The sequence below is a fragment of the Quercus suber genome, unplaced genomic scaffold, assembly GCF_002906115.3.
Source record: "Quercus suber isolate HL8 unplaced genomic scaffold, Cork oak 2.0 scaffold_434, whole genome shotgun sequence".
NCBI lineage: Eukaryota > Viridiplantae > Streptophyta > Magnoliopsida > Fagales > Fagaceae > Quercus > Quercus suber.
Window position 1 is genome coordinate 319,051 of NW_027069885.1, and position 16,667 is coordinate 335,717.

Consider the following 16,667-nt stretch of genomic DNA (forward strand, 5'->3'; position numbering starts at 1 on the left):
TACAAAGCAACTTATATTGCACTTTCAATTTTTTTTTTGATACTTTTCATCTTTAAATGTGTTCCTAAAAAAAAAAAAGAAAAAAGAGAATAACAATAAATTTGATTTAATCAAATGTATTATACAATGTGTAGAAAGAAAAAAGAGTAATCATTTCACATCTCTGTAAATTTCAAATACTTATTAAACTTGCATGATTTTAATATAGAAATCCAAATGTTCAAAAGTTCTACACATTCATGTTGTCACATTTTTAACCTATAGTACTAACAAAAGCATAAAGTACCTGACATAGAATTTCATGAAGGTATAGAACACCAAAAAAAAAAAAAAAAAAAAAAAAAAAAAACCCAAAAAGATAGACTTGAAAGAGTATGTCTTATCCTTCAAATCAATGCATATAGGTTGAAACAAAGGTTCCAAATATATTTTACTCTAGCCAGCTTTTTTTGTGATTTGTAACAACTGTTTAACTACCACTAAATATGTTAATTTTTTTGCTAATGAATAACTAAAATATAATATACATTTTACTAATGATAAAATTTCTCGTAATCTTTAAAATGTCATTTGCTAGAGGAGGAATATCAAGACACATAAAATACTTCCAAGACCTAGAAATGTGACGTAACTCAAGATCTTTTTTGCAATTGCTATAACAACTATTATTTTGTCTATTTTTTTTTTTAAATTTCTTTGACTTTCCTTTATTTTGCCTTTATTTCATATTTTTTGGGCAAAATTTCACTTTATTAATAATCAAAGGCATGAAATTTAATTATGACCTTGGAATAAAATCATATAACTGATTGTTCCACAAAAAAAAAGTGGTGATGTCATTTTCATCTAACACATATATTAGATAACCTCAATACGATGCTTCATCATGTTAATAATAACAATCATATACAATGCTGAAAGAAGAAAAAAAAAAAAAAGAGGGAGAAAAAATTAGTAAAAGAAAACAAACTTGAAAGAGAAAGAAGCTGAAGTATTTGATATCACAGTTACAGTAAATCCCTTTTTCCCACATACACACCGCATGTATGAGAATATGAAAAATAGATCCTTAAATAGGAGCTATTATGAAAAAAATTATTGTATTCAAGAAATTGTCACTCTAATTTTAACCAAAAAGATGAAATGCTTCCAATCAGAGGTATATTTTGGCTGTAGTTGCATATTCTAAACACATAGATTCTAATTCCTTTTCATCTATTTGTTAGTAGAGTAGTAGAGAGTTTCAATAGAACTCATTTGTGTGAGCACTTGGATTTTTCTTTTCCCTCTTTCGTCTCTTCTTTCATTTTTTACTTCAGTAGTTTAGATTGATTTTAACATTCTCAAATAGCAGAGTAGTAGAATTTTAGTTAGACTCAGTTTACTTAAAGCAAAAATTGTGTCATCATTGAGTTTTTCTTGGAGTTGTGAATTTTCTTTCTTTATTTATTTAATGTAGCAGCTAGAATTTATATGTTTGAGTAAACTAATTTTTTAAGAAATCTTTTAGTAGCAGGACAATAATTTCTACAAAATTGGCTATGCCTGTAACAAATTTATACAATAAAAGTTATGTGACTAATACAATAATTTATCCCACATTTTACTTATTAGAAGACAATGAAATACATTAAAATTCTTCTGGGGGCATGTTGTATTAGTTAACTGATTGTTAAAATAAACCAACGATAAACTATTAAACTTTAATTATGGAAACAATATTTCATAACAATTCTAAAATAGCTGTATAGAACAACATAACATAAAAATTATATACATAAAAAATCAATAGATAAATATATGTGGTACAAATGGATAAATATAAGGTTTGTCAAGCAAGATGAGGTTTGGAAAAAAGTAGAAGTCTATCTATATCTTGTGATAATGACGAAGACACAACAGGTATTGATAAGGGCAATTTCTATCTTCACCTTCTGATCATGATGAAAAAGCAACCACCAACAACCTGTTATGATATAGCACATCAACCTATTATGATATAGCACATTAAGGGAAATAATTAATAAATCAACCAAAGAATAAAACATACATACGGACCCATAAACAAAAACAGAACTCTCACTAAAGTGTTTTTAACTTCCTTAGACAATGTGGCTCAACCCACAACAAACCCTTACATGTAAATTAAGGGGGAAAAACCCAATGATTATTGATGTCGCGGAAGCCTGAAGAGAAACACACACGATGCTCTCTTGATGGAACAGAAACTAAACTGTTAGTTTCTGGTAGTAAACCTCGAATCCACGAGGGGTTTCCCTGAATCCACAAGGAGATAAAACTGGAATCCACCAGAAGAAAATTTGACAAAAGTTTGTGTTTATTGATAATAGTCTGATTTGCCTCTGACGGCTACAAAACATATAAATACTAAGGAAAAACGTTTAAAACCCTAATTCGCGCTAATTAAGAGATTAGGGGACAAAATTACCGAATTTTACCAAAAATGGCAAAATTGAGTTAACTGCAGAATCATAAACTACTAACCTTAAGGGTCGTCCCAAAACAGACGAGACCTTATTCTGAATTTTAAACTAAAAGTTATTAAGGAAAAACAAATATTACTATAAATAGCAAAAACGCTGTTATCGGGGCCTTAATGAAGGAATTCGCCTAAATTTTGGCGACGTTCATGGCTGTCATGAATCTGGATCAGAACGTCGTTTCTCTTCAACCTGCCAAATTTCATGCAATTCCGACACTGTTACCCCGATGCCCCCTACTGGCACCCCTCTTTGATCTTGCGTTGTGACTTCCGCGCCCCTGCTGTTCAAGGAAGGCATGTGCTGTCTGTTCTACATCAGTCCCCCCCACTTGAAAAGAACTCGACCCCGAGTTCCCACTATCTGGTTCATCAGGAGGATGATAATCGTACAAGTCTGCAACATTGAAGGTAGAAGAAATGCTCATGTCTGGAGGAAGAGCAACCACATAAGCATTGTTGTTGATCTTCTTAGTAATCTGAAATGGTCCATACTTCTTGTCCTTCAATTTGTTGTAGGTACCAACAGGAAATCTCTCCTTTCTGAGATAGACCAGCACTAAATCCCCAACATTGAAGATCTTCTCACGCCTCTTCTTATCAGCAGCTTCCTTGTACTTGGCATTTGTAGCTTCAAGTTTCTGCCTCACGATTAGGGTTTCGGTTAAGCAAGGTGGCAAGTGCTTCTTGAATCTGGTCCAGAGTTTGTTGGGTGGAATCACGAAATTGTTGATGTTCATCACGAAATTGTTGATTTTCATCACGAAAATCAAGGAACTCAGCCCTAGTGAGGACTGGGTTGTCGACGTCGTCACCGCCGTCATTGTTGTGGTGGTTACCGTCTCGCCGGTTAGCCATCAAACCAGGGTAAGTCAAGGCTCTGATACCAACTGATGTCGCGGAAGCCTGAAGAGAAACACACACGATGCTCTCTTGATAGAACAGAAACTAAACTGTTAGTTTCTGGTAGTAAACCTCGAATCCACGAGGGGTTTCCCTGAATCCACAAGGAGATAAAACTGGAATCCACCAGAAGAAAATTTGACAAAAGTTTGTGTTTATTGATAATAGTCTGATTTGCCTCTGACGGCTACAAAACATATAAATACTAAGGAAAAACGTTTAAAACCCTAATTCGTGCTAATTAAGCGATTAGGGGACAAAATTACCGAATTTTACCAAAAATGGCAAAATTGAGTTAACTGCAGAATCATAAACCACTAACCTTAAGGGTCGTCCCAAAACAGACGGGACCTTATTCTGACTTTTAAACTAAAAGTTATTAAGGAAAAACAAATATTACTATAAATAGCAAAAACGCTGTTATCGGGGCCTTAATGAAGGAATTCGCCTAAATTTTGGCGACGTTCATGGCATAAATCTGGATCAGAACGTCGTTTCCCTTCAACCTGCCAAATTTCATGCAATTCCGACACTGTTACCCCGATGCCCCCTACTGGCACCCCCCTTTGATCTTGCGTTGTGACTTCCTGCGCCCCTGCTGTTCAAGGAAGGCATGTGCTGTCTGTTCTACATCAATTATGACACTTCACAGCAAAGATTGAATAATTATAAAAATGGAAAATAAATTGAATTGAAATTAAGTCAAGTCAATGTCAATATAAGTTTTTTAAAAAAACATTTTTATCACAGCAAATTTAGTAAAGAAAATAGAGTATAGCACATACATAGCTTTGAAATAGTGAAAAGTAAAAACAAAGATAAAGGGAAATATACATAAAGTTTGAATTGTAACACATCCCAGTAGAGAAAATTGTCAAAAAAAGGGAGGGAAAAAAAAAAAAAACCTTCAAATGATCCAAGTTCAATCAAACAAAACTATCAATTTATATAAACAGAAAAGCTGACATGGTAACTTTAGTTTTTTGCTTAGCATCAAAACAAAACAATTAATTATGAAATTCAAACGTTACTCCAAAAAAATAAAGCCTAAAGCCTCATCCTTGGACTTGCTCATGGTCCTTGGTGTAAATAAACCTTCTCACGCTTTCAAAAATCTTCTTAAGTACCTCTTTGTTTGATTTTTGAAAGCCCTTACAAACACAAAATGTCATTGAACAGCATTTAGAAATTCACCCAGTGAAAGATTCTAAAATACTGTACTTTGAAAAGTTTAATTAAAATCTTACAAACATGAGAATGTACTTAGTGACTCTAGTGGAAAACACTTGAACAACATGACTAACCCATCAAGATAGCAAAATATTATAACAAATTAAGATGCATCAAACATGAAAAGAGCAAGAAACTAAATGCATATGAACAGATAAATAAGAAAGGATAACCCATTAAAATTTAAAACAACAATTCCATAGCTAAAGAGTAAAGGGTTCTTCAAACTGTTCATATTATTAAACTCATGTCTCAAAGGAAACAACAATTTCTGAAAATTTTATTGATTCAATTCTTTTAAAAAACAGGTGGAGCACATCATTAAACAAATATTTGAAATAAATAAATATTGGGAGTCGAAGCTCAAATATTTGACATCTAAAAATATTTGTCACTGTCTGTATTTCTTTGCATACCTGTTGGTCTGTATTTTCTGCAATCTGCATACCTGTTGCTCTGAATTTCTCTAGGCATACCTATTGGTCTATATTTCTCTACTGTTTTCAGCTTCTTGTTCTTTCTGTTTTAAGCTTCTTGTTTCCTCTGTATTTGGATTTCAGGGCTGTCTTATATGTATTTGTTTTCATCTGTTATCAATAAATAGGAATGAAAATCCAATTCAGATGCAATCTTAGCCCTATTGATAAAATATGGCCAACCTCATTCTACATTACAAAGTGTGTGTATACCAACGAAATACAATTTGAAAATAAAATTGACACAATCACTGCGATATATGAACTATATGGGGAAAAAATCTAATACAGAGAAGTATATATTGGAAAAACTTGATAACAATGCTAGAAAAGAAACATGGGAAACAAAATTATAAAGGGAAAAAATGTTTCACCAAAAAATTTAAAACAGAATAAATAAAATGAAAGCTTTAAAGTGTAGAGATATACTCAAAACAAATTAAACCCAAATATCCCAAAGGAAAACCAAATCCAACACAAATAATGGATATTAAAAACCATTCTTAATCCAAATTCCTTATTCAAAACCAAATCTAAGCCAAACAACTTAATGCAATCCAATCCAGTCAAAATACCCAGACCTAAATCAGATTTGATCCCAAATTAAAAAAAAAAAAAAAAAAAAAAAAACCATAACACCAAAAACAGAGACTAACCGGTGGAGGGAATGGGTTTGACAATGGCAGAGGGCTGGACTGTCGCTTGACGCAGTTGAAGAAGAAGAAATAGAAGACGGATTGGAGTATGTCAGTGTTTTGTTTGAATCATATTAGTGTCTCAGATTTTGTTTAGTAAAAAAAAAAAAAATCAAAGAAAGCAAAAAAAAAAAAAAAAAAAAAAAAATAAACAGTTAAAATTTAAAGGCTCAAACGGTGCAACGTGCGGTATTTTGTAACTTTCAAATTGCAAGCGTGGCAGGGTTTTAAGTGGGCAAATTTCTAACGTGTCATAACAGCCTTAATTACAAGGAAAGGCTGAAGCAATGGAAGTAAAATTAAAAGTCATATGAAAGAATTGCAAGTTCATACTAAAGCAATAAACCAAACATACTACAACCATATAGATCTTTAGCAAAAGAAAGTTCAGAAACTATAAACAAAAAATTGACCAAAAGATATTAAGATGATACCAATAAATTGGAAAAAATTAATCAAAATTGTTTTCCTATAGCTAATTGATTCGAAATATACCCAACTATTTCATTTTTCATCCTATTAAGTGTCAATGGAACTAAAAAAAAAATTGTCAAGAACCATATAAAATCATCTATCACCAAACACTCAACTGTATCCTTATTTTTGTCATATTCTTGAGTTTCAAAACTGGGCAAGTTGTACATAAATGAATCAATCCTTGAGAATGCGCACATGTTTAGATTTTTTGAGGAGAAACACAAATTTTAAGAGTTGGATTCACTACTTCCAAGAGTCATCTGAAAGATTAATTAATCTCTGTGTTTATCATGGCAATATACACTTAAGCAATTATATTTAAAAAAAATTAAAAAAAGATATATGTAAAGAAACATCCAATAGATGTCCTATAAATAAATAGGAAAAAGTACAGATTAACTCTTATAAGAAAGACATAAAAGTATAAATGCATGTTTAGTGACAAATTGTTGTAGGCAGAGAAGCAGTATCGAGCAAAGAAGATATGATTGGCAACATTGGCCATGCTTTGAATTCTTTCGTCCCCTCACTATGCAGATTGTAAACTTAATTACAAAACAGCCCCAAAGCCAATTCAATTCTTAATATCCAAAACAAAAACAAATACTCAAACAAAACAAATTCTAATTTTCTAACCCAAATACTTGAATCAAAACCAAATCTAACCCAAATGCCTAAATCCAACCAAATGCCCAAACATAAATCATACTTAATGCTCAATTTTCAGTGGTTGGAGACCAACTGTGGTGGTGGTTTGAGATTTATCTCTATGTCATTCCCTTTGTGCCTTACTCACCATCTCTCTCTCTCTCTCTCTCTCTCTCTCTCTCTCTCTCTCTCTCTCACATTACTTTTTCTGTGGGTTTTTGTATTTATAAACTCTAAACTGCAAAGAGAGTATTGCATAAACTGCATAGAGAGTATTTCAAGAAGAAAAACAATTTAAGTATAAGCATCAGATTTTAAGTTAAAACATAGATATATTGAAGATTGAAGATGCTAATTTGAATAGGAGAAGAAGCAATGAGATGATGCGAACCTTCCGTATATGTTGCAAAGAGGAGATACAAACAGCAGATGCCAGAGAGGAGATGGGTGCAGAGACCCATCTATTAGAATAGGTCTGTTTAACTCTTCTTTTGGCTTAAAATTATGCCACAATACACTGCCATCTTTTGTTTAAAGAGCCAATTTTGAGAAATTCATCTAACTCTTCTCAAATGTATGTGGAAAAATAATTGTTATAAAGTCTTCTATAAGTGGATTATAAAAAAAAAAAAAGTCCTCTAGAAGTGCACAATTGTGGCAATAAAGATGAAGCAAACATTAGACACATTAATTCCAATGCTTTTAAGATTTCTAAACCTTGATTATCCAAAACCAATTATAAATACCCTAAAACTAAACCAAAATCAAACACGAAATTAATTGAATCCAAATACTCCCAAAAGTTTTTAGTATACTGAGAAACTAAATCGAATCAAAACCTAATGTAACCCAAATACATAAAAAGTCTGAAACAAAAACAGAATATCATGCCCACTGTCAAATTGTAGTACTTTCAAAATGTAGCAAAACCAAATACCATAGTTTACTAAAGACATAAACCGATATTGTGGCTGCTTCAATTTGTGAATCACTTTATTTATAAGCTTTTTCCACCCATAATTATCTTCCAAAATAGACTTTAAAAGTATAAGAGGATTAAGAAAACTGACCGAAGAAACTTGGTACATTACGCTATAAATTAGGCAAAATAAATACTTCCATCATTCATAAATTGAAAAGAAATCATCTCAATTGAGTTAAGTACCATATAGAGCCTTGAATTACTGAATTTTCTCATGTAACAACAAAAAAAACCTCACGTTCTTCTTACCATTTACCAAAACCTCGAGTCCTTATGATTAGGGGAAAATAGAAAACAAAAGGGATTGAACCCACACATAGTATAACATGAGAATTGTAGAGAGTAAATGGCAAAAAAGCAATGCAGAGCAACCCCAATGAAACCAAACGGCACACAGTGACAGAGGCAGAGCAAGAGTAATAGCAAAATCGAGAAACAAAAAACCAACACGCCGATATGATTCTGGCGAAAACCCATTAAGCGAATACAACAATGAAACTGTCTTAGTCCTTGAAACTTGATGATCCGTCTCAATCGCCAGTTAGTCGGCATGCCAAAAATAGTGTATACGACAGATACTCAGACATTGTAAACGCCAACCTAAACCTTGTAAATGGTTTGAGAATGGAAAATAAGTGGTGGTTTGGGGACGTTGGAGATGCAAAGGAGATTTATGAGGTTTTGAAGGGTTTATTTGAAGAAGAAGAAATAGAAGACGGATTGGAGTATATCAGTGTTTTGCTTGAATCATATTAGTGTTTCAGATTTTGTTTAGTAAAAAAAATCAAAAATCAAAGAAAGCAAAAAAAAAAAAAAACTCACCCTGTTAGTCTGTAACAGAGTACCGCCGGTTGAGGGAAGCAGGATTTTAAGAGAGAAACACCACCGTTGCCTCCTCTATTCTCTATTTCATCTCCGTGTCCCAGACCTCATCGCCTCTTTCTCTATTTCTCTCCGTGTCCCAGGCTTCTCTGTATCGCTAGGTTTTGTTTTTTTTTTATTTTACTTCAACCGTTTTTTTGTTTATATATGTATACGCAAAGACTACCAAACGGTGTTAATGTTGTGAAACGTTATAATTTATGGCTTTTTAATTTAAACGTGACAGCATTTTAAAGGGCTATTTTTCTTAAAGTGGCAATATCTCTTTAAAGGGCTTCAGCTATTATATATAATATTAGATTAGATTAGATTTAAAAAATACCACTAACTACAGTTAGAAGAATGACTAATATTGCCCATTTTTAAAAATTGAAAGATGAATAACATTTACTTGAAACTTGGGAGATAATTTGGGGTAAATTTCATGGAATGTTGCCAGTGAACAAATTTGGGGTAAACTTGGGAGACAATAGTGTACTTTGGCGCTTCCAATAGTAACAAATTAAAGGATTAATGTTGCAACTCCGTTTGTAAATTGATGAGTTATAGTTTGTTCGCCTCTTTAAGGCTGGGTTTGACTGCCCACTGATGGGCATCCAAATTGGACCATAAGAACGACAAGATTTTGTAAACTCAACTCAGTGACTAAAAAAAACACTAAGCGACTTTGTATACACATTTTCATTTATGGGCTTTGTTATTTGTTTGTGAATTTAACTTTGGGTTTGGGCTTTGGTTCTAGTTTACAAATTTATTTTAGGGTTTGGAGTGGGCTGACAGTATATTTTTATTCTGGGCTTGGCTTAAGTTGGGTTTAGTGAAGGATTTTCAGACTGAACTGTGTAAGTTTTGGGTTACAATTGCGTATTGAGTTCTAAAATGGCTTTCTTCTCCGAGACTAGACAATAAAAACTTGATTTAATATTTTTGGACTGGGCTGGAAAAAAGAAAAAATGATATGTTTCACTATTTTTTTTTTATTTCCCAAGGTATCCCAGGTTTTTATCTCAGGACTAATCTTTTGAGGTATTATTGAGCACTAAGGCAGGACCTCTCCCAAGAAAGTTTGCGGCATCCACAAGGGTTTAAAACTGAGACCACTTACTTAAGCAACCAGAGCCCCTTCCACTAAGGCCAACCTTCGTTGCTATATGTTACACTATTAGGCTTATGGTTTTTTGAATGTGTATCTAGGCTTGGGCTTGAGTTCTTTAAGAGCTTTTAAGTAAAGTTTCAAGTTGGCTTTTATGGTAGAATGGGTTAAATTTTAAGGTTGGACTCGAACTGAATGGGTTTAATTCAAAATGGGTCAAGAGGTGGGCCAAGGCTGGTGTGGGTTGGATTTAAAAGGAGAATATTAACTGAAATTGAGTTGGGTTTGATTTAAGTGGTCATAGGCCATGTTTTCAGGTGGGATTTTGAAAATAGATCTTCAAGAGGATCTGGTTTAAGCCATTGTTATGAATTGGGCTGGTGTAATATTTAGTTGAATGAGAGCTCTTGAGATCAACCATAGCGTCTATCAGTTGCTAGTTTATCTCCTTAATCTCTTCAAACAAAGCATGCTTAGCCTGCAAATGAAAAACATAATTTCTTACATTCACATACAAGGGCAATTCTGATTCAATGGTCAAATTGTTCAGAGATGGAAGCTAATGAGGAAGACTTTCATTTTAGCTTCACACATGGTTGACTAAAGGCTCTAAGTGGCGAGTCAAAATGATTGTGTATTGGTGGCTCCCAAAGTTGTGCAAGGAAGACTCCCATCTTTGCTCCACCCATGGTTGAGTAAAGACATTCTATTGGTGAGCACATTAGACTTGATGGTAATGCATGTCATATAGATTGTTAAGAAAAAGGCTTCAGCTCAAGGTGGGGATTACTTGAGGTGTAACTACAAGTGGCTTGGTAGAAGACTCATATGTGAAGGAGGAGTTCATTTTTTTTTGGAAAATGAAGGAAGAAAAATGGAGGAGATTTATTAGAATATTCATGTGTAAGTAGTGTGGTAGTGTAGTTTTTTAAGTGGTAAATTCCCATATTGGATAATCATGATAAGAGTGAGTGGTTATTGGTTAATATAACATAATTTGGCCAAAACCCATAAAGTTTAAGCTTTTGGGTTAAGTGGTATCCCATTGTATATATAGGTATGTACATGTATAGGTTGTAATAATAATATTTGAATTTGGAGAATATTGTTTCATAAAGTGAAAATTTAAGTTTTGAAATTTCTAAGTGAAATTAGAAACTCAGTATTTTCGACTGATCAAAGCTTTTTCTCAATTGATTGAAATGATGGAGAAAATCATCCGAAAGTCACTAGATGGTTCGATCCCTGTTCAATTCCTATTCGATCGATCGAAAAGTATATTTGATCAATGCTTGATTCCTCTTGACCGATCAAAACTCATAAAACTAAATTTTTTACCGAATTTTTTGGTAGCTATTCTAATGTTTGAAAAGATTTCAAGTTTTGTGAACAATTTTATGAAGCATTTTTACTCTCCATACGTGCCTTTTGATGAAATATAATGCTATGGGTATAAATAGAGGATTATGTTCACTTGAAAATAGTAAGTTAGAGAGAAATATAAGAAATCTTGTGGTCATTCTCTAGAATTGCAATTTGTAGAACCCAACAACTTGGCTGTATCCTAAGGACAAGTTTGCGATAACCCTTTACCAAAAAAATTGTGGGGGCAAATATTGTCTAATGATAATAATTTTGTGCCTCCTAGTTATCTATTTCTGCTTGTCTTTGTGTTATACTTGTTCTTCCTTTATTACTTTGTGTATTATCCCCAACAATCTTAGACAATATTTACTATGATGGAAGGAACAAGTGATGTTTTAGCACTGAAGATGTTGAATCATGAGTTGGTGAAATTGGATCCCTTTGATGGAACCAATTTCTCTCGATGGAAAGACAAGATGAAATCCTTACTTATTGCACTAAAACTTTTCTATGTCTTGGACTCGAATTTGATGCCTTTCCCTGCTGCAAGTGATGAAGACATTGATGAGATAAAGGTACAAAGAAAGAAACAGGAGGTAAAATAAAATTATTTTACAAAATTTAAACCTCATCTATTCTCACTTCCCACTATCGCCAGCCTGTTTGTTTTGTTGTTAATTTTTTTCTAGAAAATAAGTCATTTTTCAAAAATTATTTTCTATAAAACTATCTAATTTTCTTATGTTTGGTTGCAACCTTAAATGTGTTTGAAAACGATCCCCGAATTTCTCTTATTTAGTTTGCCATGAGATTAAAGCTGTTTTCCACCAAAACAAAATAGTGGAAAATAATCTCTAAAAATGAGGCATACTTTTTATGTTGACCAAAGATCTTTCTTTTGACTCATTTTTCTTACGCTAACAACCATTGGAAAAACATGGAAAACTATTTTCACACAAGGTTTTCCTTCAAAACAAAACTTTTGCATATGTCAGAAGATCTCACTTTAGAACAATTTGGACATCATCTCCAAATTGAAGAGGAATGTTGGGTTAAAGATGAGACTAACATCGATTCTAAAGTGAATGTGAACAATGTGAGCAATGTTCAAAGTGGGAGTTCAAGTAAGACCAATAAGCACTTGAAGGTGAACAAGAGTGGGAGTGGTTTCAAGTAGAACAACTCCTAGAATCCCAGCAAGGACAAGAAGAACCGGGCTTGTTTCCATTGTGGAAAGAAATGTCATTACATTCGCAAATGTAAACTCCTAAAGACCAAGAAAAAGGATGAAGAAGGATGAACAAGAAAAAGGATGAAGTGGCATACATATTGACATGATCATTGAAGTTCATATGGTTGTGATTGCAAATCCTTTTGATTGGTGGTTCAATTCGGGTGCAACGGTGCATGTGTGCAACAACAAGGAGCAATTCAAGACTTATGACGAGTCTTCCATAGAACAACAAGTGCTAATGGGCAATCACAATAAAGCAAAGGTTCTTGGAAAGGGCACCATTGAAGTGAAAATGAGTTTTGGCAAGATGCTGATCTTAACCAATGTTCTTTATGTCTCTGATATCAAGAAGAATCTTGTATTCACCAATTTGGTATGTAAGAGTGGTGTAAAAGTTGTACTTGAATTGAATAAGTTAATCTTGTCCAAGAATGGGATACTTTTAGGAAAGGGATATGCTACTGATGACATGTACAAACTAAGTATTATTAATAAAGAAGTTTCTAGATGTGCTTATATTTTTGATTCTTCGTATTTGTGGCGTGCTAGATTAGGATATTTAAATTTCAAATACTTGAAATTTTTGTCAAAGTATGGTATGATTTCAAATAAGCATGATGATGAAAAGAAATGTGAGATTTGTATTCAAGCAAAGATGACAAAGAAACCTTTTTCTAAGTCAAATAGAAATTCTATTATGCTTAAACTTCTACATTCTGATGTATGTGAATTGAATGGTGTATTAACTAGAGGAGGTAAAATAAAATTATTTTACAAAATTTAAACCTCATCTATTCTCACTTCCCACTATCGCCAGCCTGTTTGTTTTGTTGTTAATTTTTTCTAGAAAATAAGTCATTTTTCAAAAAGTATTTTCTATAAAACTATCTAATTTTCTTATGTTTGGTTGCAACCTTAAATGTGTTTGAAAACGATCCCCGAATTTCTCTTATTTAGTTTGCCATGAGATTAAAGCTGTTTTCCACCAAAACAAAATAGTGGAAAATAATCTCTAAAAATGAGGCATACTTTTTATGTTGACCAAAGATCTTTCTTTTGACTCATTTTTCTTACGCTAACAACCATTGGAAAAACATGGAAAACTATTTTCACACAAGGTTTTCCTTCAAAACAAAAAAACATTCTTATCTCTCCTCCTTCTTCAAATCAAAAAGAATAAAAAAGAGATTCTCTCATAGTTTCTACCTCAAAATTAGCCCATAAGTTTTATACCTCCGAAATTGTTGAGAAACAATCCTAAAATTAAATTATTACAAAATTTCTCATTTATCTCAAATTCTCTAATTTTAACTTAAAACAACAAACTTCCAAATTTTTTGGCTTGTGGAACTGTTCAAAGAGGATGGATTATTTCCCTTAAATGTTAACCAATCCTATGAAAAGACAAAGAAACAAAAGAATCATAGTTGTCAATAGGAAATTAAATAGGAAGTTTGTACCTAAAATAGGGTGATCTTTATTATAGAAGTTCGTATGTGTAGATATATTGATAAATAGGATGTGAAACAGTTCAAAGAGGATGAACAAATGCATGTTTAAGCGATGCAAAGGGGACAACCAAAGATAGCCATTGCATCTCACGTTTAAGTATTGCAAAGGGGACGATCAAAGCTAGCTATTACATCTCTGTACACCACAAACCCACCACTTGATTCTAATATTAGCTAGCCACTGATGGCTCCGCCTTGTGGAAGCGAGAGGAGGTGGTCGAGGGCAGTAAAAATGACCTTTTACTTGTTCTTTCTCATACCAATGTCATCAGCTGGAAATGGAAAAACTAACACCATATTTGGTAAGAAACAAAAACTGGAGATTCAGCAGCAATTAAAGCGCCTTAACAAGCCCGCTCTTAAATCCATCGAGGTTATTAATCACTTCATTTAACATGTTTGTGTTCTAGTATTTTCTGCTTTAGTCTTAGAAGAGTCATTCACTTTTGTGGGTAATGGTGTCTACATGACTGCCATGTACAATAGCAGTGTAATTTTATTACAACACTGAGAATTCAGACTAATATCTATGTGTGTGTGATGAGAAAATGTATTTGATATAGGGCCCGGATGGAGATATAATCGATTGCGTAGATATCTACAAGCAGCCAGCTTTTGATCATCCTTTGTTAAAAAATCACACAATTCAGGTAACTAGTTTAATTAACTAAATTTCATTTGGTATCACGAATAATTTGATACTTATTGTATGTATGGTATGGACTGGGTTTGCATTGGTATCTATGCCAAATGCAATAGATGAGACCAAGTTCTTACCCAGAAGGGTTTTCATTTGATGAAATCAATGACGTCTCTTCAAACTTTGAGCCCGAATTTACTCAGCCATGGCACTTGAATGGAAGGTGCCCAGAAGGAACTATTCCCATAAGAAGAACTAAAGAAGAAGATTTATTAAGGGCGGGCTCTGTAGCAAATTTTGGAAGGAAAAAATACCATACCATCCCTGATGCTCAGAATAAGATTGAAGTAAATCCCCATGAGGTACAACTTAATTTTTAACCAATATTATTAATAGGTTTGAGCTCAATGGTATCAACTATAATGGACACAAATCGACATTCATAACCTTTATTTTTCTTGTTGAGTTTCTAGTATGCAATGATTGGTGAGGCTGGAGATAAGTATTATGGAATGTCGGTAGAGATGAACCTGTGGAACCCCCATACCCAGGAAGATAATGAGTTTAGCATATCTCAATTTTTGTTGACAAATGGTGTTTATGTTCAAGATCTTAATGCCATTGAAGGTGGCGCGATGGTATATATAATTTCATCATCATCTTTTCTTTTAGGCGCATGCTAAATAATTAATTACTAATAAATTTTCTTTTTTTTACAAAATTATTTTGTGTGGAAAACCAGGTTTACAAAGATCTATATGGAGATAAAGAAACTAGAATCTTCATATCTTGGACTGTACGTGTTTTAATATTTGACTTCCCTGCCAGCACTAGCCCTGTTTACATATACTATTTCTTTTTTGAAAGCGTCTTTTTTTTAATCATGGCCACAGGATGATGAATATCAACAGACAGGTTGCTTCAATCTGGCGTGCCCTGGCTTTGTTCAAGTTAATAAACAGATTGCGATGGGTGCAAGAGTCACCCCTTATTCCAAGTATGATGGTAACCAATTTGCACTCAAGTTCCATGTTTGGAAGGTATAGTACAATACTTCAATTTAATTACTTTATTAAATAATTCTAATTTTTGGATAGACATATATGATCATATCATATGTACTTTTTTTTTTTCCTCAAGAAAAATTCACAGTAACAAATGTTATAGATATGTTTGAAATTCTTTTAATTTTAGTTAAAACAGTGTATGTTTTAAATTATTTTTCCCGCTTTATGTATTTTTATATACAACTTTTTAAATTAAAATTTTTTTATGGGAAATTTCTTTTTACCTAATTTATATTTTAAGACGGTGAATTTAAGCTGTTGTTCTACACAAAAAGATTCATTTGTTTTCTCTTTCATTAGTCTTTATACCTTTAGTTATCATTCAAAATATTACAAACTAATTTGCATGACATATGCAATGAGGTAGGACATTAATGCAAGGGGAGACTGGTGGTTGAGTATTAACCAAAGAGACTTTGGATATTGGCCATCTTCCCTATTCTCGATCCTGTCTGATAGTGCTTCAACAGTTAAATGGGGAGGAGAGGTGTTAAATTATTATAAAGATGGGCAGCACACCACAACACAAATGGGCAGTGGCCATTTCGCAGAAGAAGGGGCCGGCAAGGCTAGTTTCTTCAAAAATCTCAATGTCATTGATGGTTTACAAATTCAAAGGGCTCCTCGGGACACTATGACACTTATGTCGAAACCCAATTGCTATAATATCATAGATTATGGAGACTACTTTTATTTTGGTGGTCCGGGTAGAAACCCCAATTGTCCATGATCATTTAGATTATTGTTTCAAAATAAAGGAGAAAGAGGGAAATATAACAAGAGGTGAATTATTTTCTTCTTCTCTCCATGTCACGCTAAATGTACCTACAGGGCATGTCATATAAAACTCTCTGATTCATTAATATTAAAAAAAAAAAGTTATTCTATGGAGTAGTTAAAATTTGAAATTATGTAATTTAATATAGTGGAAGTTAAGATTGTATGGTATAGTATATATACGCAT

The 16,667-nt window shown here is 33.0% G+C and overlaps 1 protein-coding gene and 1 long non-coding RNA gene across 3 annotated transcripts; one reads left to right on the forward strand and one right to left on the reverse strand.

Moving 5' to 3' along the window:
* Positions 1-1,687: 1,687 nt before the first annotated feature.
* On the reverse strand, positions 1,688-8,916 carry LOC136062629 (uncharacterized). The gene is made up of 3 exons (XR_010624360.1): positions 8,734-8,916; positions 5,050-5,220; positions 1,688-1,966 (listed from the first exon to the last, which is right to left on the reverse strand). It is a non-coding gene; the product is annotated as an uncharacterized LOC136062629 (long non-coding RNA).
* A 5,098-nt stretch (positions 8,917-14,014) lies between these two features.
* On the forward strand, positions 14,015-16,642 carry LOC111997880 (protein neprosin). 2 transcript variants are annotated; one of them, XM_065761909.1, is made up of 7 exons: positions 14,015-14,369; positions 14,560-14,646; positions 14,840-14,998; positions 15,110-15,274; positions 15,379-15,432; positions 15,530-15,676; positions 16,071-16,642. In XM_065761909.1, the coding sequence occupies exons 1-7, from the start codon at positions 14,181-14,183 to the stop codon at positions 16,431-16,433; spliced, it is 1,164 nt and encodes a 387-aa protein (XP_065617981.1). In that variant the 5' UTR covers positions 14,015-14,180; the 3' UTR covers positions 16,434-16,642. The 2 variants fall into 2 exon arrangements, with proteins under 2 accessions (XP_065617981.1, XP_065617980.1); XM_065761908.1 differs by having other exon boundaries at positions 14,756-14,998; positions 16,071-16,637.
* The last annotated feature ends 25 nt before the right edge of the window (positions 16,643-16,667 follow it).

What these genes read in the sequence shown, in the direction of transcription:
- LOC111997880 (XM_065761908.1), top strand. Translation starts at nt 14,181, where the DNA reads ATGGCTCCGCCTTGTGGAAGCGAGAGGAGGTGGTCGAGGGCAGTAAAA. An exon ending in TTGAAGTAAATCCCCATGAG is followed by an intron (nt 14,999 to 15,109) that starts GTACAACTTAAT and finishes TTGAGTTTCTAG; the next exon opens with TATGCAATGATTGGTGAGGC. An exon ending in TCAAGTTCCATGTTTGGAAG is followed by an intron (nt 15,677 to 16,070) that starts GTATAGTACAAT and finishes GCAATGAGGTAG; the next exon opens with GACATTAATGCAAGGGGAGA.